This window comes from Cynocephalus volans, chromosome 3, assembly GCF_027409185.1.
Source record: "Cynocephalus volans isolate mCynVol1 chromosome 3, mCynVol1.pri, whole genome shotgun sequence".
Lineage (NCBI taxonomy): Eukaryota > Metazoa > Chordata > Mammalia > Dermoptera > Cynocephalidae > Cynocephalus > Cynocephalus volans.
This window is the reverse complement of record NC_084462.1, coordinates 9,719,715-9,737,585: the sequence shown is the minus strand read 5'-3', so window position 1 is coordinate 9,737,585 and position 17,871 is coordinate 9,719,715. Positions and strand designations below refer to the sequence as shown.

The 17,871-nt window shown below is 53.4% G+C and overlaps 2 protein-coding genes across 2 annotated transcripts; both read left to right on the top strand.

Annotated features, from left to right (window-relative positions):
* Positions 1 to 1,646: 1,646 nt before the first annotated feature.
* SYT5 (synaptotagmin 5) lies at positions 1,647 to 6,335 on the top strand. The gene is made up of 8 exons (XM_063091738.1): positions 1,647 to 1,725; positions 2,482 to 2,654; positions 3,495 to 3,614; positions 3,743 to 3,910; positions 4,323 to 4,490; positions 4,762 to 4,879; positions 5,181 to 5,314; positions 6,135 to 6,335. Exons 1-8 carry the CDS (start codon positions 1,647 to 1,649, stop codon positions 6,333 to 6,335), a joined length of 1,161 nt encoding a protein of 386 aa, XP_062947808.1.
* A 4,566-nt stretch (positions 6,336 to 10,901) lies between these two features.
* On the top strand, positions 10,902 to 16,649 carry DNAAF3 (dynein axonemal assembly factor 3). The gene is given in 13 exon segments (XM_063091930.1): positions 10,902 to 11,001; positions 11,072 to 11,221; positions 11,480 to 11,509; positions 11,512 to 11,681; positions 12,107 to 12,200; positions 13,523 to 13,680; positions 13,960 to 14,142; positions 14,335 to 14,460; positions 14,557 to 14,679; positions 14,946 to 15,084; positions 15,712 to 15,823; positions 16,105 to 16,179; positions 16,262 to 16,649. Coding segments are annotated over 13 exon segments (1,848 nt in total).
* Positions 16,650 to 17,871: the final 1,222 nt, after the last annotated feature.

Sequence of the window (17,871 nt, the reverse complement as noted above, 5' to 3'; positions counted from 1 at the left end):
GACTGGACCAGAAGGCAGAAAATTCTAAGGCACCAGGATGAACGTCCATGGTCGCCATCGTGGTGGGGGATGGACTAGGGGCGGGGCTGGGCTTCACGCTTACCCAGGACGAATTCCTCTCTCTGTCTCTCTCTGTCTCTCTCTGTCTCTCTCTCTCTCTCGCGCGCGCACACACACACACGCACACACACACACACGCACACGCACACACACACACACACACGCGCGCACACACGCACACACACACGCACACGCACACACACACGCGCGCACACACACGCGCACACACACGCACACGCACACACACACGCGCGCGCACACGCGCACACACACACACACACACAGCCCGGCTCCGCGCAGCCGCGCCCCCGCCCCACCTAGCTCCCCGATCAGCACCCGGGACAGCGCCACCCGCCCACGGGCGGGGGCGGGGTCCGCGCGGGGCCGGCGCCTCAGTGTCTCCTCGGAGGGTCCTGTCCAGCCACCGAGCAGGTAGGAGCTACTGGGACCTCTTCCCCAAGTCCCATTCTCATTCCCATCCCTAGAGGGACGAAGTGCGTGGGAGTAAGTGGGGGGGACACTGGAGGTACCAACAGAGGGAGTTGGTGGATTGGAGCCTGAAAAGGGAAGATTGGGATTTAGAGACACGAGACAGGTGTGGAGACAGACAAAGAGCCGGAGGGCGGGGGTGGAAGGGAGCAGGCAGAGGAGGAGTGGGAGAGACCCTGGGAGACGGAGGCCAGACGACAGGCAAGAGAGACACAGACGGGAGAGATGGACGACAAGACATACAGAAATAGGGAAGATGCCTATTTGGGGTCAAGAGAGAGAAGTGGAGACCGAGGCGGTCTTGAGAACAAGCGCGAAGACAGAGCTCGGTATGCGCGGGAGAGACCAACAGGCCGAGGAGGATGTGGGCGGCCCAGCAGAGGCACCAGGGCAGCCTCCGCGCCGACCCCAACCCGCGCCCCCGCCCCGACCCCCAGCAAGACTGGAGAGAGAGAAGAGGGAGCCTGCGTCTCAGCTCCTCCAAGGGTCAGATGCGGAGGGAGGAGCCGGCTGTGGGCGCACGGACAACAGGCCGCCCCCTCCCCACTCTCGCGGGACTCCGAGATCAGGGTCGTAGGGTCCCAGGCACCTACAGGGCCCGGAGCGAATCCGCCCCGCCCGGACTCAGCCTCTTTGCGTCAGCCCCGCCCGTTGTCCTGACAACAGGCCGTTGCCCGGGCAACCAGCGTTGCTCCCACCCCACCCAAGTGGAGCCAGGCAGTTGTTCCGGGCAACCCGGTCTGCCGGTTCCCACTCCCGTCTTTGCCCATTTCCTGTTGAAGCCCTGGGGAGCGGCGGGGAAAGGGCAGAAGTCTTCGGAGTGCCAGGAAGGCGGGGGTGGGGTGGGGTGGGGTGGGGGGTACTTCAAAGGGAGGGAACTAGGTCCTGGACCTCCCCAAAGCGCCCGCCCTTCGTCGCGGAGAGGCTGAAACTACAATTCCCAGCATGACTCGCGGCGGCTGGCCAGTTTATGTCCGACCGGTCGTGCAGGGTGCTGATGGGAATTGTAGTTGTTTGTTGTGCGGAGGACTCGATGGATGTTTTGGGTGGAAAGGGGCGGCTAGTGCGCCTGGGTGCCTCTGCAGGATACCGCCACCATGTTCCCGGAGCCCCCAACCCCGGGACCTCCAGCATCGAACACGCCTCCGGACTCCAGCCGCATCAGCCGTGGCCCAGGTGAGCGAGACCCGACGAGAGTGGAAAGAAAGCCCGGCCAGGTTCACAGGGGCCGGATTCGGATGAGTGTACTCAGGCTGGAGGGTTGGAAAATCCGCCTGGGATTACAGATGGGCATTCTGGACTGGAATCCGAATGAAATTGGGAAAAGGCTCCAACAGGTTTGCAAGAAAAACCAGAACCGGATCAAGGAGTGTGGCATGTAATGGGATCTTGGATTGGTGAATTTGAAGTTCCACCTCTCCCATCTTTTACAGAAGAGGAAACTGAGGCCAAGGGAGTGGCAAGGCTTCCTCTAAAAACATCAGGGGTTGAGCAGAAGTTAGAATAAGGGTGAAGGGCCGGCCCCTGGCTTACTTGGGAGAGTGTGGTGCTGATAACACCAAGGCCAAGGGTTCGGATCCCTATATAGAGATGGCTGGTTAGCTCACTTGGGAGAGTGTGGTGCTGAGAACACACCAAGTCAATGGTTAACATCCCCTTACCGGTCACCTTTAAGAAAAAAAAAAAAAAAAAAAGAATAGAGGTGGAAAAGGAGGCAAAATTAATAGGTAAGCAAATCTGGATGATTTCAGCCCAGATTAGGGCATCACATCTCTTTATAGTTGAAATCAGTTGGAAGGAAATCACAGGAATAAAAGGGAATGGAAATGGCTGGAGGGAAAACAAGGCCAGGATTCCAGCTTCCACATGTAGCCGGATTTAGCCAGACTGCTTCCCAGGGCTTCAATGTGTGTTGTCTTCCCCACTCTGTAGTGCCTCCCTGGGCCCTGGCCACCATCGTGCTGGTCTCAGGCCTCCTCATCTTCAGCTGCTGTCTCTGTCTTTACCGGAAACGTTGTCGGAGGCGGATGGGCAAGAAGAGCCAGGCCCAAGCCCAGGTCCACCTTCAGGAAGTGAAGGAGCTGGGCCGGAGTTACATAGATAAGGTGTGGCCTGGATCAACCCCTCAACCCTGCCCCTTTCCACATCTTTGCTCCTCTCAATGGCTCACTCAGCTGGTCTCAGTTCCTGCTCCTTTCCCTTCTAAACCCACCTTATTCACTCATCTTCCCTGTGTGTAGCCTTCAACTGGACTCTGAGTATGGAATCTCCAGGTGGAGTTTCATCGGACCTAGCTGCTGTTCACAAGAACTTTTCAGTGTGCTGGGGAGTCAGACACTGACACAGACACTTACAATACAGGGTGATATGGGTCATTTTAAAAGCATAATAGAGTATTATAGAAGTCCAGAAAAGGCACTTGACAGCCTAGAGGGTCAGAGGAGGCTTCCTGGTGTAGGCAACTTATGTGCTGAGAACCAAGGGACAGAGGTAACCAAGAACAGAGACAAGGACATTCTAGTCAGAGGAGGAGCTTGTGGCCTGACATCCAGATTATGAGGCATATTTGGAGAACAAAGAGTTATTTTTCACAATATCTGGATCATAGAGTATATACTGTATTCTGGAGACCAATCAACAGGGCAATTTGGACTACCACCACATACATCCATTAGCATGTGAAATAAAATCTGCATCGTTCTTGTGGGCAATGAGACACTACCAGCACTTGTTGTTCTAGTCTAGGCATGACAAATACACTGTATATATGTCACCAGGTCTATTCCCTGCCTGTAGCAGACATCACTAATCAAACACTGACTCTGCTTAGCTTGCAAGTGCTCAGGTATAGCCTGAGGGATCTGTGAGCCTCCCTTGGCTTCTGGGCCTGGTGGATACTGCTATCAGGGGAATACTTTACCTGCCTTTGCCCCTGGCTTCCTAAGGTGCAGCCAGAAGTGGAGGAACTAGAGCCAGCATCATCCAGGCCAGAGCAGCAGGTGGCAGAGAAGCATGAGCTAGGACGACTGCAGTACTCACTGGATTATGACTTCCAGAGTGGCCAGGTGGGTGGAGGAAGGGGATGCTTTGGAGAGGGAGAGTCCCAGGGACTCCAGCCCCTTCCAAGAGGAGGCCCTGGAAGGGAGGCTAAGATTAGGGTTCCTCCCTACTCACTGTGCCTGGGCACCTGCAGCTGCTGGTGGGTATCCTGCAAGCTGAGGGATTGGCAGCCTTGGACCTGGGTGGCTCCTCAGATCCCTATGTGCGGGTTTACCTGCTGCCAGACAAGCGGAGGCGGCAGGAGACCAAGGTGCATCGGCAGACGCTGAACCCACACTTTGGAGAGACCTTCGCCTTCAAGGTGAGCTCCTCCCACCAGTGCCCCATGCTCCACAGCCTGCCCTCAGTCCCTGGAACACTGGGGACTGACCCCTTCAGCTTTTTTGAAGGCAGCCACAGTTCAGGTGGCAGCTACCTGCTCTGGGGGCTATTCCACTGGACCCTGGGTTGTCCCTTGGGGCACACTACTAGATTCCTGGGCTGTTCCTTTGGTCCCTGGGCAATCCGGTTTGGGTTCCATTGACCTGTGAGTTTTTCCCCGTGTATCTCCGGACTTTCCCATTTGGGCTCCATTGTCACCCTCCCTCAACTGTTCCCCTGGATACTCACTGCCCCAACACTAAGGCTTCCACCTGGATGTGCTCTACCCCACTTCCTCTCTGTGACTTCCCAATCTTCACCTTGTGTTTTCTCGGTGTCCCCCACCCACTTAGGTCCCCTACGTGGAGCTGGGGGGAAGGGTGTTGGTCATGGCGGTGTACGACTTTGACCGCTTCTCCCGCAACGATGCCATCGGGGAGGTTCGGGTCCCCATGAGCTCCGTGGACTTAGGGCGGCCGGTGCAGGCCTGGCGCGAGCTGCAGCTGGCTCCGCGGGAGGAGGTGAGCATGCGTGGCCACGCCCCAAGGCTGGGGCCCCGCCCACCCCAACTTTGATGGGGAATCCCAGTGCAGGCTTCCTGGACGCTTAGGGCTGCAGCCCTTCCACCCGCTCCAGAGGTAGATTGACGCCCCCCCGCCCCACCCGTGGATTACCCCACTGAGTTCTTAACTCTGAATCACTTCCATTTCAAGGTGTGGGGAGAAAAGAAAGGTCAGAGAGGGGATGGATATGGATCGGGGGTCTGGCGATGAGTTCCTTTCCTTCTTTTAGCAGGAGAAACTAGGGGACATCTGTTTCTCCCTCCGCTATGTCCCCACCGCCGGGAAGCTCACAGTCATCGTCCTGGAAGCTAAAAATCTGAAGAAAATGGACGTAGGAGGACTGTCAGGTGTGTGGGAAGCAAGAAATGGGAAGTGTGTGTGTGTGTGTGTGTGTGTGTGTGTGCGCGTGTGAATGTGTCTGGTGTTCTCTGACTAAGGTTCTGACAGTTTCTGGGCCCTGAAGGTTTCTTGGGGAAAGGGAGGCCCAGGCTTTCGTGGAAAGATATAGGTTTGATTTTGGCGTGGAGAGAGGGGTGCATGGGATGTCTTTATGTTGGTCCAAAGAAGACTCCTCATCCATTCCCTTCAATCCGATCCCCCTGAACCCAGCGATGGAAGGACCGTAAGACTCCTCCTCCCCCTCCCCAGATCCGTATGTCAAAGTCCACTTGCTGCAGGGTGGTAAAAAGGTGCGGAAGAAGAAGACTACCATCAAGAAGAACACTCTGAACCCCTATTACAACGAAGCTTTCAGCTTCGAGGTGCCCTGTGACCAAGTCCAGGTGAGCTCAGACCTGCCCATCGCCGCTGCCACAACAGCACTTCCCCAAGAGGCCCAGGCCCTTAGGAACCCCGTTGCAAGAGGAAGGGAGACTCTTTAGCATCCACCTAGAAATCAGGTCATGGAGGTCTGAAGTTATGTTCTCAACCTCAGTTTCCTCCTATGAGGACAGGGAGGCCCTGCCCACTCAAAAAAGAGTCTTCTTAGAACTGGGCTTGGGCATCCTCTCTCTATACTCTCTCCTCTAAGCAAAACCAGGCTTTCCTGCCCCCTAGGCAAGAGCCGGCTGCTGTACCCCCTGAGTGAGTCCGGGATGCTTTGCCTCCTAAGCAAGACCAAGAATCCCCTGCTCCCTAAGCAAGACCAGAATGTCCCATGCCTTAAAAGAGACCAGGATGCCCTCCCTGCCACTCCCCCCAAACATGGATACTAAGAAAAAGAGACTTTCCCTTTTCTCTTTAGAGACAGGGCACAGGCAGGCCTAAGGTTTGGCTCTTCCACCCATTTCAGAGTTCTGAAGGTTTGCCCCTCTCGGGAGGCTGCTCCCTAAGGAGACTCCTAACAACACCTTAGCAACGGGGTCCTGAGGGCTTATCTCCTTAGAAATCTGTCTGGGAAGGAGCAAAGAACATCTTTCTCACCGCAGGGCTCCATCCTTCCACCTCCCACCCCCTACCCTGTTCCAGAGCTTCTCTAGCAAGGCCGTTAGCATTCTGGTTGCAGGGAGAGGATATCCTTACCAGTGATACCTGATACCTGAGCCCCTTTCTGTCCTTCATTCCTTTGCCTCCTGTCTCCTTTTTCTTCCCTGCCCACCCCAGAAGGTCCATGTGGAGCTGACCGTGCTGGACTATGACAAGCTGGGCAAGAACGAGGCCATTGGGAGAGTGGCTGTAGGGACAGCGGCCGGTGGGGCTGGCCTGCGGCACTGGGCGGACATGCTGGCAAACCCCCGGCGGCCCATTGCGCAGTGGCACTCATTGCGGCCCCCTGACCGAGTGAGGCTGCTGCCTGTACCCTGATTCCCACCCCCCAGCTTCTGGCCAAGCCTGGACTCTGGCCTCTTACCCCAGACTCCTAAGTCTGGCCAAAGCCAAGCCCGGTCCCACCTTTAAGCCTTCTCTGACCACTAACCCCTCCCCACTTCTTCACCCCAACCATCTGATATATTCCTACTTTCTCACCCTGCATTATGCCAATCATGACAACTTTTAACACTGCCTCCCCACACACATGCACACACATACCCAGAAGCCCCAGGGACCCCTGGGGGAAAGGAAAGAAGTCTGATCTCCCCTGTTTCTAGGTCCCACCATCTGCTTTGACAATCAGCGATCCCAGTCTTCTATCCCCTTTGCTCCCAATGCCCCTCTTCCCACACAGCCTGGTTCCTGCCCTGCTCCTGGGGCCAAATAAAATACTCAGCAGCTCTGGTGGCCTGGCCCATGCTCCTTGATGGGGGTGGACAGGGACTGGGGGCCCAAGAAGGAACCTCATCTCCAGGCGTGGGAGCCCACAAGGGCAGTGTTAGTGCTGCCCATCCTGGAGACCCATTGAGGGAAACCAACCCATCCCACTCATCCATCTTCCCCCTCACACTCTCACCCACGTATGCTTCCATTCATTCATTCATTCATTTGTTCATTTACTCACCCCTTGAGCCTTGGTTTCCTCATCTGAAAACATCTTGATAATTATAATAACTATTGCATGTGTGCTGTGAAGAGTCAATGAGAATTCTCTTACTTATTTGTGAATTTATCCACTCACTCCCTCACGCATGAATCACATAGATCTTTATACCCATATTTGCATCCCTTCCTCCATCCCTCTTTCCCTCTGTTCCTTCCTCTTTCCTCCCTGCCTATCTTCCTCTCATCATCTATCCGTTCCATATTCCCTGAGGTCTTCTGTGTGCCAGCTTCTGTTGGATGCTTGGGACCCAGAATAGATGCAAACCCAGACCTTACTGCCAAGTGACTCACTCTCATCAAGGAAACAGAGTAGATGTGCAAAGTCTTGGAATGAAATCTCCCAAGCCTGGGAGAAAGGATAGGGTTATGCAGAGAAAGCCAATGGTTCTGACTTCACCTCATTCTTCTTTCAACAAATGTTGTCTTCCTCTCTGTTTGTAGGAATGAAGATTGTTTCATTGGCTTCTCCCTCATCTCATCCCAGATAGGATTTTGAGTGGCAGACAAAGGTCTATGAAATTTGGCAAGAGAGCTCCCTAGCAGCAGGTTAAGTGGAGAATGAGGCAAAAAAGAATACCTCCGTGTATTAAGGAAAGGGGCAGAGTACAAACATGTCCCTGGGCTTCCTGGTAACCATTGGGCAACAGGAAAATGAGATCAGTCACATAGGTTATCATGTTCATGAGATTTTAGAAATTTCTCCAAAGGAATGCAGTAATTTCTCATGTGTGAGTATGTATGCGTGTGTGGTGTCTTTACAAAGACAGCATGATGTATTACTATTACTGCTGCTACTACCAATAATAATCTTTACAACAATCTCAAAAAATAAACACAATTATTATCCCAGTTGACAAATTAGAAAACTGTGCTTCAGAGAATTAATGTGACCTGCTCAGAATCACACAGCCAAGAAGTCAGTCTCTAAATTCTGGGATTGAACCTGTTCTGATTCAGATGATGACATTGAGGTCCCTGGTTCCTTGTCCCAGTAAGAAAGCAGAGACCAATAAGAAGAATAAGAACTATTACAAATGGCAATCCATACTGGGAAGAAAACCAGGAAGGGCTGAGATAATTTAGAAAAGGTGATCAGGGACAGTCTTCCTGACAAGGTGACATTTGGAGTGTGATTTGAATGATATGGAATGAGACTTGCAAAGATGAGGGGGAAATATAATGGAATATCGTTCATACATAAAAAGGAATGAAGCACTGATTCATGCCTCACGCAGCGTGATGAACCTGGAAAACACTATTCTTAGTGACAGGTGACAGACCCAAAAGGCCACATGTTATACGATTCCATATGTGTAATATGAGGGTACTTCAAAAAGTTTATAGAAAGGTTCATATTATCTTTTAATTCTGTTTTTCCACAAACTTTCTGAAGTACTCTCATATATCTAGAATTGACAAATTCAGAGACAGAAGTGGATTAGTGGTTGCCAGGGATTGCGGGGAGAGGGAAATGTGGAGTGACTGTTCAATGGATATGGAGTTTCGTTTTGGGGTGATGAGAAAATTCTGGAACTAGATAGTGATGATGGTTGCACATTGTGAATGTGTTAAATGTCATTCATGGTAAATGTTATATGTGTATTTTACCTCAATAAAAAAAACAAAGATGGTGAGGAGGACAATTCTAGGCAGAAGGAACCCCAAGTTGCAAAGCCCCTGGTGCAGAAACAGGCTTGGTGTGTTCTCAAAAGAGCCAGGAGGCCCGTGTGGCTGGTGGGGAGGATGAGAAGGATGTGAGTTGGGATAACAGAAGAGACACAGGCACGAGCCAGATTGTGCAGGGGACCAAGCTAAGGAGCTGGGATTGTGTCAAGGTGCAGTGAGAAGCCTCTGGAGGGTTTTAAGAGGTGAGTGGTATGGCTTGATTTACTTTTAAAATCACTCTGGCTCCTCTGTGGAGAATGTATTGTGGGAGGTGGGGGTCTGGAGTGGTGGTAAGAGGGATGAAAGGCATTGAGCCTCCCTGGAGAAAGCCAGGATCTAGGGCTCTGATGGGCTGAGAGCTGGCTGGGGAGGAGCCCAGGGTTGGCTAGCCTGGTTCTGCAGGGACTGCTGAGATCTCAGCCTTCACTTCCTCATTGGGCACTGTCTTCTCAGTGCCAAGAACTCACATGCCCTCAGGAGGAAAGTGGACCTCCTTCTGATCTACCGAACTCCTGCCAGCTGCATATTACCGTTCCCATTTCACAGAGCAGGAAAGCGAGACTCAGAAAGGAGGAGTGAGTTGTCTAAGGTCACATAGATGAGTGAGGAAAGGAGGCAGAGAGCCAAGGCCCCTTGGGTGTTGCACCCTCTGCTGGGTACTGGGATGATCCAGAGATGTGTCTCACTCAGACCCTGCCCTTGTGGAACTCACAGGCTGGGCCCCAGGACCACACTTAAGTTAGTAATGACAGCACCTACAGCCCACTGACTTCTCCTATGTGGCAGCCTCCCGGGATAATTGTTTTATAAGCATTGATTCTTTTATTCTTCACTCAGTCCTATGAGGTAGATATTAGCTCCTGAGATGCTCAGCAAGATTAAGTCACCTGGCTGAAGCCACTTGATCAGCAAGTGGCAGAGACAGGTTGTAAACTTGGGCCTGCCTGAGACCAAAGGCCACAATCTCAGGTCACAGGGTAGATTGCTGTGGCCATTCTGCTGGGGAGGCAGAAGCAGAACTCAGAGGAAGATTCCCAGCTGGGGTTGGAGGGATGAGCAGGATTTTTCCAGGGTGAGCATGCAGGAGGATGTTAGAGGAAGGGAACAATGCAAAGACTAGAGACCTGGAGGCATGAGGGGACTTCGTGTGCATCCTGTGGTGTGCTATTACCAATCAAGCCCTGGTGGGTAATTTGCCCATTTCCATGATGTAAACACCCCACCATGGTTGATTTCAAGCTACAAATGTGAAGTCACTGAATAGAGAGTTGAGAAGCGATGCCTGCTAGCACATCATCATATGGTATTTCCCAGGGCCTGTATGAAGTTTCCAAATTTAAGGTGAAGTCAACAACAACAACAACAACAACAACAACAACAAAACCCTCAGTAATCAAGACAATTAGCACTCTAATGTAATATTTTTTAAAAATTGAAATTAATGCAAAAAAATCCACAGTGGACAAAATATAATAATTTTAAACACTTGATACAACCCTGCACTTCCATGATTCTGCTTCACTGTAATCCTGGTGATGGTTCTAATAAAACTGTATTTACACATACAGCCGGCCAGTGACTATAATTTGCCTATTTGATTTTTTAAAATATTGCATTAAAATAGCATTTCTTCTATACAGGTACAATAGATGTAAATGACCTCAAGAGCACCGATAATAGCAAAATATAGTAAAATAGGAGGTGAGGAGTTTTGAATATTATTACCTTTATTTTAATGTGATGTATTTAATTGTAAGATTACAGAATTTGATATTTAATGACTGTGTGTAATAACCAGCTCACAAAATCCGTGAAAATTTAACGACTAAGAGCCAGGGCTAGCTGGCTCCTGCACATCTCTGTTTCCCAACTGGTGAGACACCCTGTGTGGTACAGCCCAGGGTATGAGGAGGAAAGGGGACACAGAAGTGTGCAGTCCAAAGTCTGAGGCCACCTCACTTTAATCTGGATTAATCAAGATTCCATTCCGTTCCGTCTGAATGTAACGCATCCCAGGCCTCCCCATCCCAGAAATTTGAACCGTCCCAGACTCCACCTCTTCCAACCCCGCCCCTTCACCAACGCCATCGTCATGACAACCGCGTCCATACGCTCTCCTTTCCCGCACGCCGAGGGAGCCATCCCTCAGCATCCCCACCGGCCAAAACTTTTTAGCGGACGGGTCCCGTTCACTTTCATTGTCAGCTGATCGCGGCAGTGCAAGCCTGCATGTGCCCATTGGTCGACTGGTCGAAAAGGGCGGGAGCCTTGGGCAGCGGTTGTGGACGAGTGCTGGTTCGCAGCCCAGAACGGAGCAGGGAGGAAGGGGGCGCCCCGAGATATTTGGAAGGATAAAGGTGAGGGGGGTGTCACGCGGAGGCAAAAGGGCGAGAAATGAGGGGCAGTGAAAGGGGAATGGATGGACAATGTTTGGGGATTCCCAAGATGTCTGTCCCGCAGGGTGATGACCACACCGGCGGGCTCCGGCACGGGTTTTGGCACCGTGTCCTGGTGGGGTCTGTCCCCGGCGCTGGACCTGCAGGCTGAAAGTGAGTCCCACCACACCTGATGTGATGCATCGGCTGCCTTCACCGCCTGTGCAGACGGCCTTTTTGAACTTGTAGTCCCAGCGTCGATGGTAGGGGGGCGCACTAACGTTCTCCAAGGCTCCAACGGCGGTGGGAAAACCCCCGAGGAGCAGCTCTGATGTCAGGACTACGAACCCCAGAATGCTTAGAGCCACAGCTCCCTTTGGAAGCGAGCCCGGAGGCGCAAGGCCTGCTGGGATTTGTGGTCCATTGTTCTAGGGGCGGCTGGAGGGGAGGCTCTGAAGGCCACCAGCCCCAGCCCGCTGTCGTCTTGCCAGGTCCTCCTGTGGACCCAGACTCACGGGCTGATACAGAGGACAGGACCCCCGAGCTAGATGTGCTGTTGTTGGGCTCAGTGGATGGACGGCATCTGCTCCGGACCCTGGCCAGGGCGGCACTTTGGCCTCGCAGAAGGTTCAACGTGAGCTGGAATTCTGGGGTCGTGGAAGCAGGACAATGAAGATGAGAGCCCAGATTCCCGAGACTTTGGGGGAGGAGGGTATTGGGATTCAAAAATACTGAGTCCGGGGAGGAAGGGACTGGAACCTGGATTCCTGGATCTGAAAGAGGTGGGAGCTGGGAGTACAGATCCATGCGTCCCAGGGAAGAAGGGGCTGAGGTTTGGGATTCCTGGGTTCCAGAGGGAGGAAGAGCCTAAGGATCAGGTCTTCTAAATAACGGTGGGGAGGAGGGTTCTGGGAGCCCAGACTCCTGTGTTTAAGGAAGGCGCTGGCATACAGGACTTCTAGGTCCGTAGAAGGAGGGGGCTGAGGGGCTATTGTCTTGGACCTTCTAGGGGCCAGGGACACAGGTCTTCGAATGATTCTGCCTTATCCATCCTTTCAGTTCTATGTGCTGGAGCATAATTTGGAAGCTGTGGCCCGACACATGCTGATCTTCAGCCTAGCCCTGGAGGAACCTGAGAAGATGGGGCTGCAAGGTCAGTTGCTAGGACCCAGGCATTCTGACTGCCAGTGTCCTCCTCTTCACTACAGGGGTTCTGGCATTTCAATGGTGGAACTTAAAATTTGGTTATTGCCCCCTATTTCATCGTTTGTGACTGTAGAGCCTCAGTTTTTCTCACCTGTAAAATGGGGCTAAATATAATACCTCCTAGACCCAGGAATTCTAGGAGAAAATCCACATGAAACTCTTAGGACATTGTACAACACAACGTAAGCATTCAAAATCTGGTCTTATCGTGGGAGGCCAAAGGAGATCAGGAGACTTCCTGAGAGGTAGTGAGTCCTCCAATGTGGGGAGGCAGAAAGTGATTATTTCCCGATAAAAACAACACCAGCTTAGTGCCTAGAGCAAGACTCTGGACTCAGAGAGGTTGTGTTCAAATTCTGGCCCTGCTTGCTGTGTGGCTTTGGACTAGAATCTACCCCTTTCTGGACTCTATTTCCACATTTACAAAATAGGGATCCTAAAAGTTCCTCCACCAATAGAATTCTTGTGAAGATTCAATGAAAAGTGCATAGCTCCTTGTTTATGATATAGGCTCTGTACATTTGAGCGATTATTATTTTTTTATCATGATTATAGATGGTCATTGTCATTAATACCCCACGACGTTCAGAATACATTGCACAATACACCTTGTTTAAGTTTCTTAGAACTAGAACTAAACTAATCTATCTATCTGACTAGCTAAAGGCATGTAGTTCTCTTCTATAAGGTTTTGTTTTGTTGTGTTTTGTTTTGGTGCCTGGCTGGTGAGGGGACCCGAACCCTTGACCTTGGTGGCATAACACCGCACTCTAACCAACTAAGCTAACTGGCCATCCCTATAAGGTTTTTAAACAACTAAAATGAAACTATACATAGGTATATATAGATGTCGATGTGTGTATATCATATACAACTTAAGGTATATAATTCTCTTGTAAGATTTTTTTTTCTTGGCTTTTCTCATAAGATTCTTAAATAACTAAAATGAAACAATTTAACACTATAACGTTTTAACAAACCCATATATCTTATCTTCATCTATATCTATATATCACTTTTTATTTTTTAAAGGCAAGGGAAAACTAAACATGAAATTCAGGATGGGTGGTGGTGTGGGGAGGCATAGGTGAGAACACCTAGGTTAGGTGCAAGTTATTCCTCAAGTTATAGTTATTGCGATGAGTTGGGAGTCTGCCGGGGTTCGGTATGCTGATTCTATATGACTACGAAATAATAAGATATTAGGAGTCTGATTTCTGGGCTCAGTCCTCTGCTCCTCCCTCCCAACTTTCTCTTCCCTTCCCCTAGAGAGGAGCGAGACCTTCCTGGAGGTATGGGGCAACGCGCTGCTTCGTCCCCCGGTGGCTGCCTTTGTGCGCGCCCAGGCCGACCTCTTGGCTCACCTGGTCCCCGAGCCTGACCGCCTGGCGGAGCAGCTGCCCTGGCTCAGCCTCAGCGCCCTCAAGGTGCCGCCACCAGGCCTCACTCTGGGATCCGGGTGGCGGCGGGAAGAATGGAAATGGGCAGTCCGAAAGGATTTGGGGACTTGGAAGTTCGAATCCCAGCCCCCCAACTCCAACTGTGGGGTTTGGTCTAGGGATAGGGGGTAGCTTCTGCTCTCTGAGCCTCAGTTTCCTCACCTGAGAAACGGGAGAACCCTTCCCACCTCCTGGGATGGAAGGGAGGGCCAAGCAGAAGTCGGTCTCCCCGTATCCCTTTCTTCCCGCGCGTGCCTGTCCACGCAGTTTCGCGAGCGGGACGCCCTGGAGGCCGTGTTCCGCTTCTGGGCTGGCGGGGAGAAGGGGCAGGAGACCTTCCCCATGAGCCGCCTCTGGGACTCGCGGCTGCGCCACTACCTGGGTTCCCGCTACGACGCCCGGCGCGGCGTCAGCGACTGGGACCTGCACATGAAGCTGCACGACCGCGGGGTGAGGGGCCTGGGAGGAGGTGGATGGGGGGCCCCGAGTCCTGGGTGTCGAGGAGGAGGGCTTTGGGGCCTGGAGCCCTGGGTCTCAGGGAGGAGGGGACCGGCAGCCCAGATCCTGGATCTGGTGGAGGAGGGACTGGAGCTTCATCTGCCAGGTTCGGTGAAGCTCTCTTACTCTCTCCCCCTACTCCAGGCCCAAGTCATCCACACCCGCGAGTTCCGACGCTGGAGGGACACAGGTGTCGCCTTTGAACTCAGAGACTCCAGCGCCTACCACGTGCCCAACAGGACCCTGGCGTCCGGTCGCCTCCTGAGTCACGTGGGTCCATTCCCTGCCCTGCCCTACTCCTTATTGGGGACCCTGACTCTTGGGTCGCCGATTTCACCTGTCTTCTCTCTCCCTCTGCTTTCCCAGCACGGGGAGCGCGTGGCAGCGCGCGGGTACTGGGGGGACATTGCCACGGGTCCCTTCGTGGCCTTTGGCATCGAAACGGACGACGAGAGCCTCCTGCAGACCAGCAACGGACAGCCGGTCAAGGTGTGCGACGGGCGGGGCTGGGGCTGGGGCTGGGGCCGGCGCCCGAGGCCCCGCCCTCCGCCTTCCAGGCCTCGCCCCTGTGTTGGTGAGGCGCCTGCATGCCAGTAACAGGCCCCGTCCCCGAGTTCCTGGGCCCCGCCCCACGCCTTCGTCCTGAGAACCCCAACCACGCCCGGAGTTCCAGCCCCGACCGCCCCCGCCGATCTGGTCGCGCACCAGCGGTCCCAGCCCCGGTGTCCGGCCACGCCCCCCTCTCTCCTGCACAGACAGCGGGCGAGATCACACAGCACAACGTGACAGAGGTGCTACGCGAGATGGCCGTCTGGGGACGCCCGAGAGCCGCCCAGGGCTACCCCGTGGAGGAGCAGCCCCTCCCGGATGGAACCCCGGAGCCACGCCCTTCAGGTGAGCCACGGACTTCAGGCTCCAGGTATTTCAAATTGGAGCGCGGACTGGTGCGGCTTGGAGTGCCGGGGCGTGTCTACTCGGTGTTCTCTTTTTCTCTCTTTGCTTTGTTTCTCCCTTTCCTAAATGCTGACAGCATTCTTAAGATGCTGGATTCCGGTAGTAGAATTTCAGTGTTACCTGCAGAAGCCTAAACTGGCCGAACACATTATAACAGGGTGCTGGGTGTGAGCCCCTCTGTCGACACCGCCCCATCCCGACCCGGATTCTGGCTGTGCCTCCTTCTAAGCCTCCGCGCCCCCCACCTGGCGCCCCTTGGGAGTCTGTCCTACTCTACGGGGGACGCCCCGTGTATCCCCGGACCAACCAGCCACTCTTTCGCTCTCTTAAGTCTCAGGAGCCTGGTCTGTAAAATGCCTCTCTGCCTGCAGGTCCGACCTTTCCAGAATTTTCCAGGAATTCACCTCAGAGAAAGGATGAAGAAGGGCTTTAAGAAGCACAAGGAGTGTTGTCTCCACACTTTGTGTGTCTGCCCAACTCTGCCTGTCGCTATGTTTGTCCCTCTGGGTTTCTGCCTCTCATGGATCCACTGTCCAAAGACGACCCCTTTTTGCCCTTCCCCAGCAGCCCCCGCCCCGGAATCCTTCACTGTGCACTTCCTGTCCCTCGGTTCTGCCCAGACTCTCCACCACAAGAGCTGCTACAAGGGCCGGTTCCAGCTCCTGTATGTGGCCTGTGGGTAAGAGGAGACACGCGTGCTCACAAGGACCCAGGATCGTCAGGCCCCGCCCTTCCTCCCTCAGAACTAAGAGTCCATCAGGGGTTCAGATCCTCAGACCAGCCAGCCGCCAAAAAACAGACAAAAAGAAGCAGGAGTCCAGACCTCCTGCCCCCTTTCCTCCAGGAGGCAGGACTCCAGTTTCACAGCCCCCTCTTCACTCAGTGTTTGGGTCCCCAGCCCCTCTCCTTCCTGACGACCTGCGAGCCTGAATCTAAGCCTCTTCCCTTTCCTGTCTTCAGAATGGTCCAGCTTCTTAGCCCTGAGCTCGGGGCCTGCCTGGCCCCTGGAGGGAATCTGATTGTGGAGTTAGCCCGGTGAGCCAGAAAATCCCAGGGCAGGGAACATCCGGGCTGGGGGCCGAAATTGGGTCCCTAACAGGTCGCTTCCCGGCTGCAGGTACCTGGTGGACCTGAGGCAGGAGCAGCTGCAGGGGTTCGCCACCCGGGTCGGGGAGCTAGCTCAGGCGGCCGGATTTGCCCCGCAGATCGGCGCCAGGCCCTCGGAGACCTTCGCGCGCTTCTACAAGTCCGGGGACCTTGCTCCTGCCAGCATTGACCCAGCCATGGAATCCGGAACTCCGCCCCCTGAAGTCCTGGCTCCCTCTCTTGAAGCAATGAGCCCGTCCTGTGAGGACCTGACCCAGCAACTAGAAGGACGGGCTCCAGGCTCTGAGCCCCTTGAGCAACCCTCATTGTCTCAGGGTTCACTCTTGGAGGCTCTGGCTCCAACCCAGGAGGCTTTGGCCACGCCCAACAGTGAGTCAGACTCCCAAACCAGAGTCTGACCCCACCCCAAGAGACCAAGTCCCTCACCTCTAACATCTAAAATCAGGTCCTTGGGGCCGGCCCGTGGCTCACTCGGGAGAGTGTGGTGCTAATGATACCAAGGCCACGGGTCCGGATCCCATATAGGGATGGCCGGTTAGCTCACTGGGTGAGCATGGTGCTGACAGCACCAAGTCAAGGGTTAAGATCCCCTTTTCTTTAAAAATAAAATAAAATAAAATAAAATAAAATAAAACTAAAATCAGGTCCTGGAGTTAAAACCCACTCGTGTAATTTTAAACCCATGCTAGAATTCTCAATTTTACTTTCAACATTCTCATTCAGCCCCAGAGGTGTTGCTAGAATTTCAAATTCCCTTTCTGGGATTCTAAGTTATATTCCTAGAGTTCTAGGTTGTCCTCTCAGAATTCTAAATTGTCCCAAGACTCTAAGACCGGCTTAGAGGTCCGACCCTGGGTCTCAGGGCCCTTGTCCCCAAGCATCCCACTCCTGACTGGGGGTTGGGGGTGTCTCCTCGCCAGGGTCTGGTTAGCACCCAAGTGGTTCAAGTAAAGAGTTGGGTCCTCTGTGTGTCTGAGTGTCTTCCCTGTTTTCAATATGTCTCCAGGTCTGGGAGAGGGGAGGGCCCAGGAGTGGTGAGGGAGGAGACCAGAAACCAGATTTGTGCGTTTCCCAGTGGATTCGGGGTGGATTTCTCAGTGCTGTAGGCTGAGAGTCTGGGACACCACACCTGGATGCTCAAATTAATCAACAAAATTTATTGAGTAGCTAACAAGTTTGGGACACTAAAATTGATCCTAAGACCGTGAAAAAAATAGACAAAATTCCAGCCCTTATGGAAATTGCTATTTAGTGAGGGGCTGCGGGCCTGGGGTCGGAAGACGGAGGCTGGAGGCTCCGACTTTTTCTGCGTCTGAAGGAGGGGGGAGGGGTCCAGATTCCCAGGCCACCAAGGTGACGGGGTGAACCAGCTGGAGCAAGGCCCGCTCCGCCCCTCACGCGCCCCGTTATCTCGCATCCTGGACAGTGGGAGGAGGCAGCAGCAGTATATTTAGTCTCTGTCCTCACCCTTTATCTCAGTGTCCCCAGTGAGGCTTGAGCAGCTCGGAGCAGACCGAACGTCCTGGGGGCCTTCAAGGTCATTCCGGACGCCCCCTCACTGACCCACAAAGAGCCCCTTGTTCTCTTTTCTGCCTACCGCGATCCCCGGCCTGAGTCTCA

Bases quoted from the DNA above. Each gene is read 5' to 3' on its own strand.
- SYT5 (XM_063091738.1), top strand. From the start codon at position 1,647: ATGTTCCCGGAGCCCCCAACCCCGGGACCTCCAGCATCGAACACGCCT. The intron at 3,615-3,742 runs GTGGGTGGAGGA...GGGCACCTGCAG, and splicing joins ATGACTTCCAGAGTGGCCAG to CTGCTGGTGGGTATCCTGCA. The intron at 4,880-5,180 runs GTGTGTGGGAAG...CCCCCTCCCCAG, and splicing joins GGACGTAGGAGGACTGTCAG to ATCCGTATGTCAAAGTCCAC.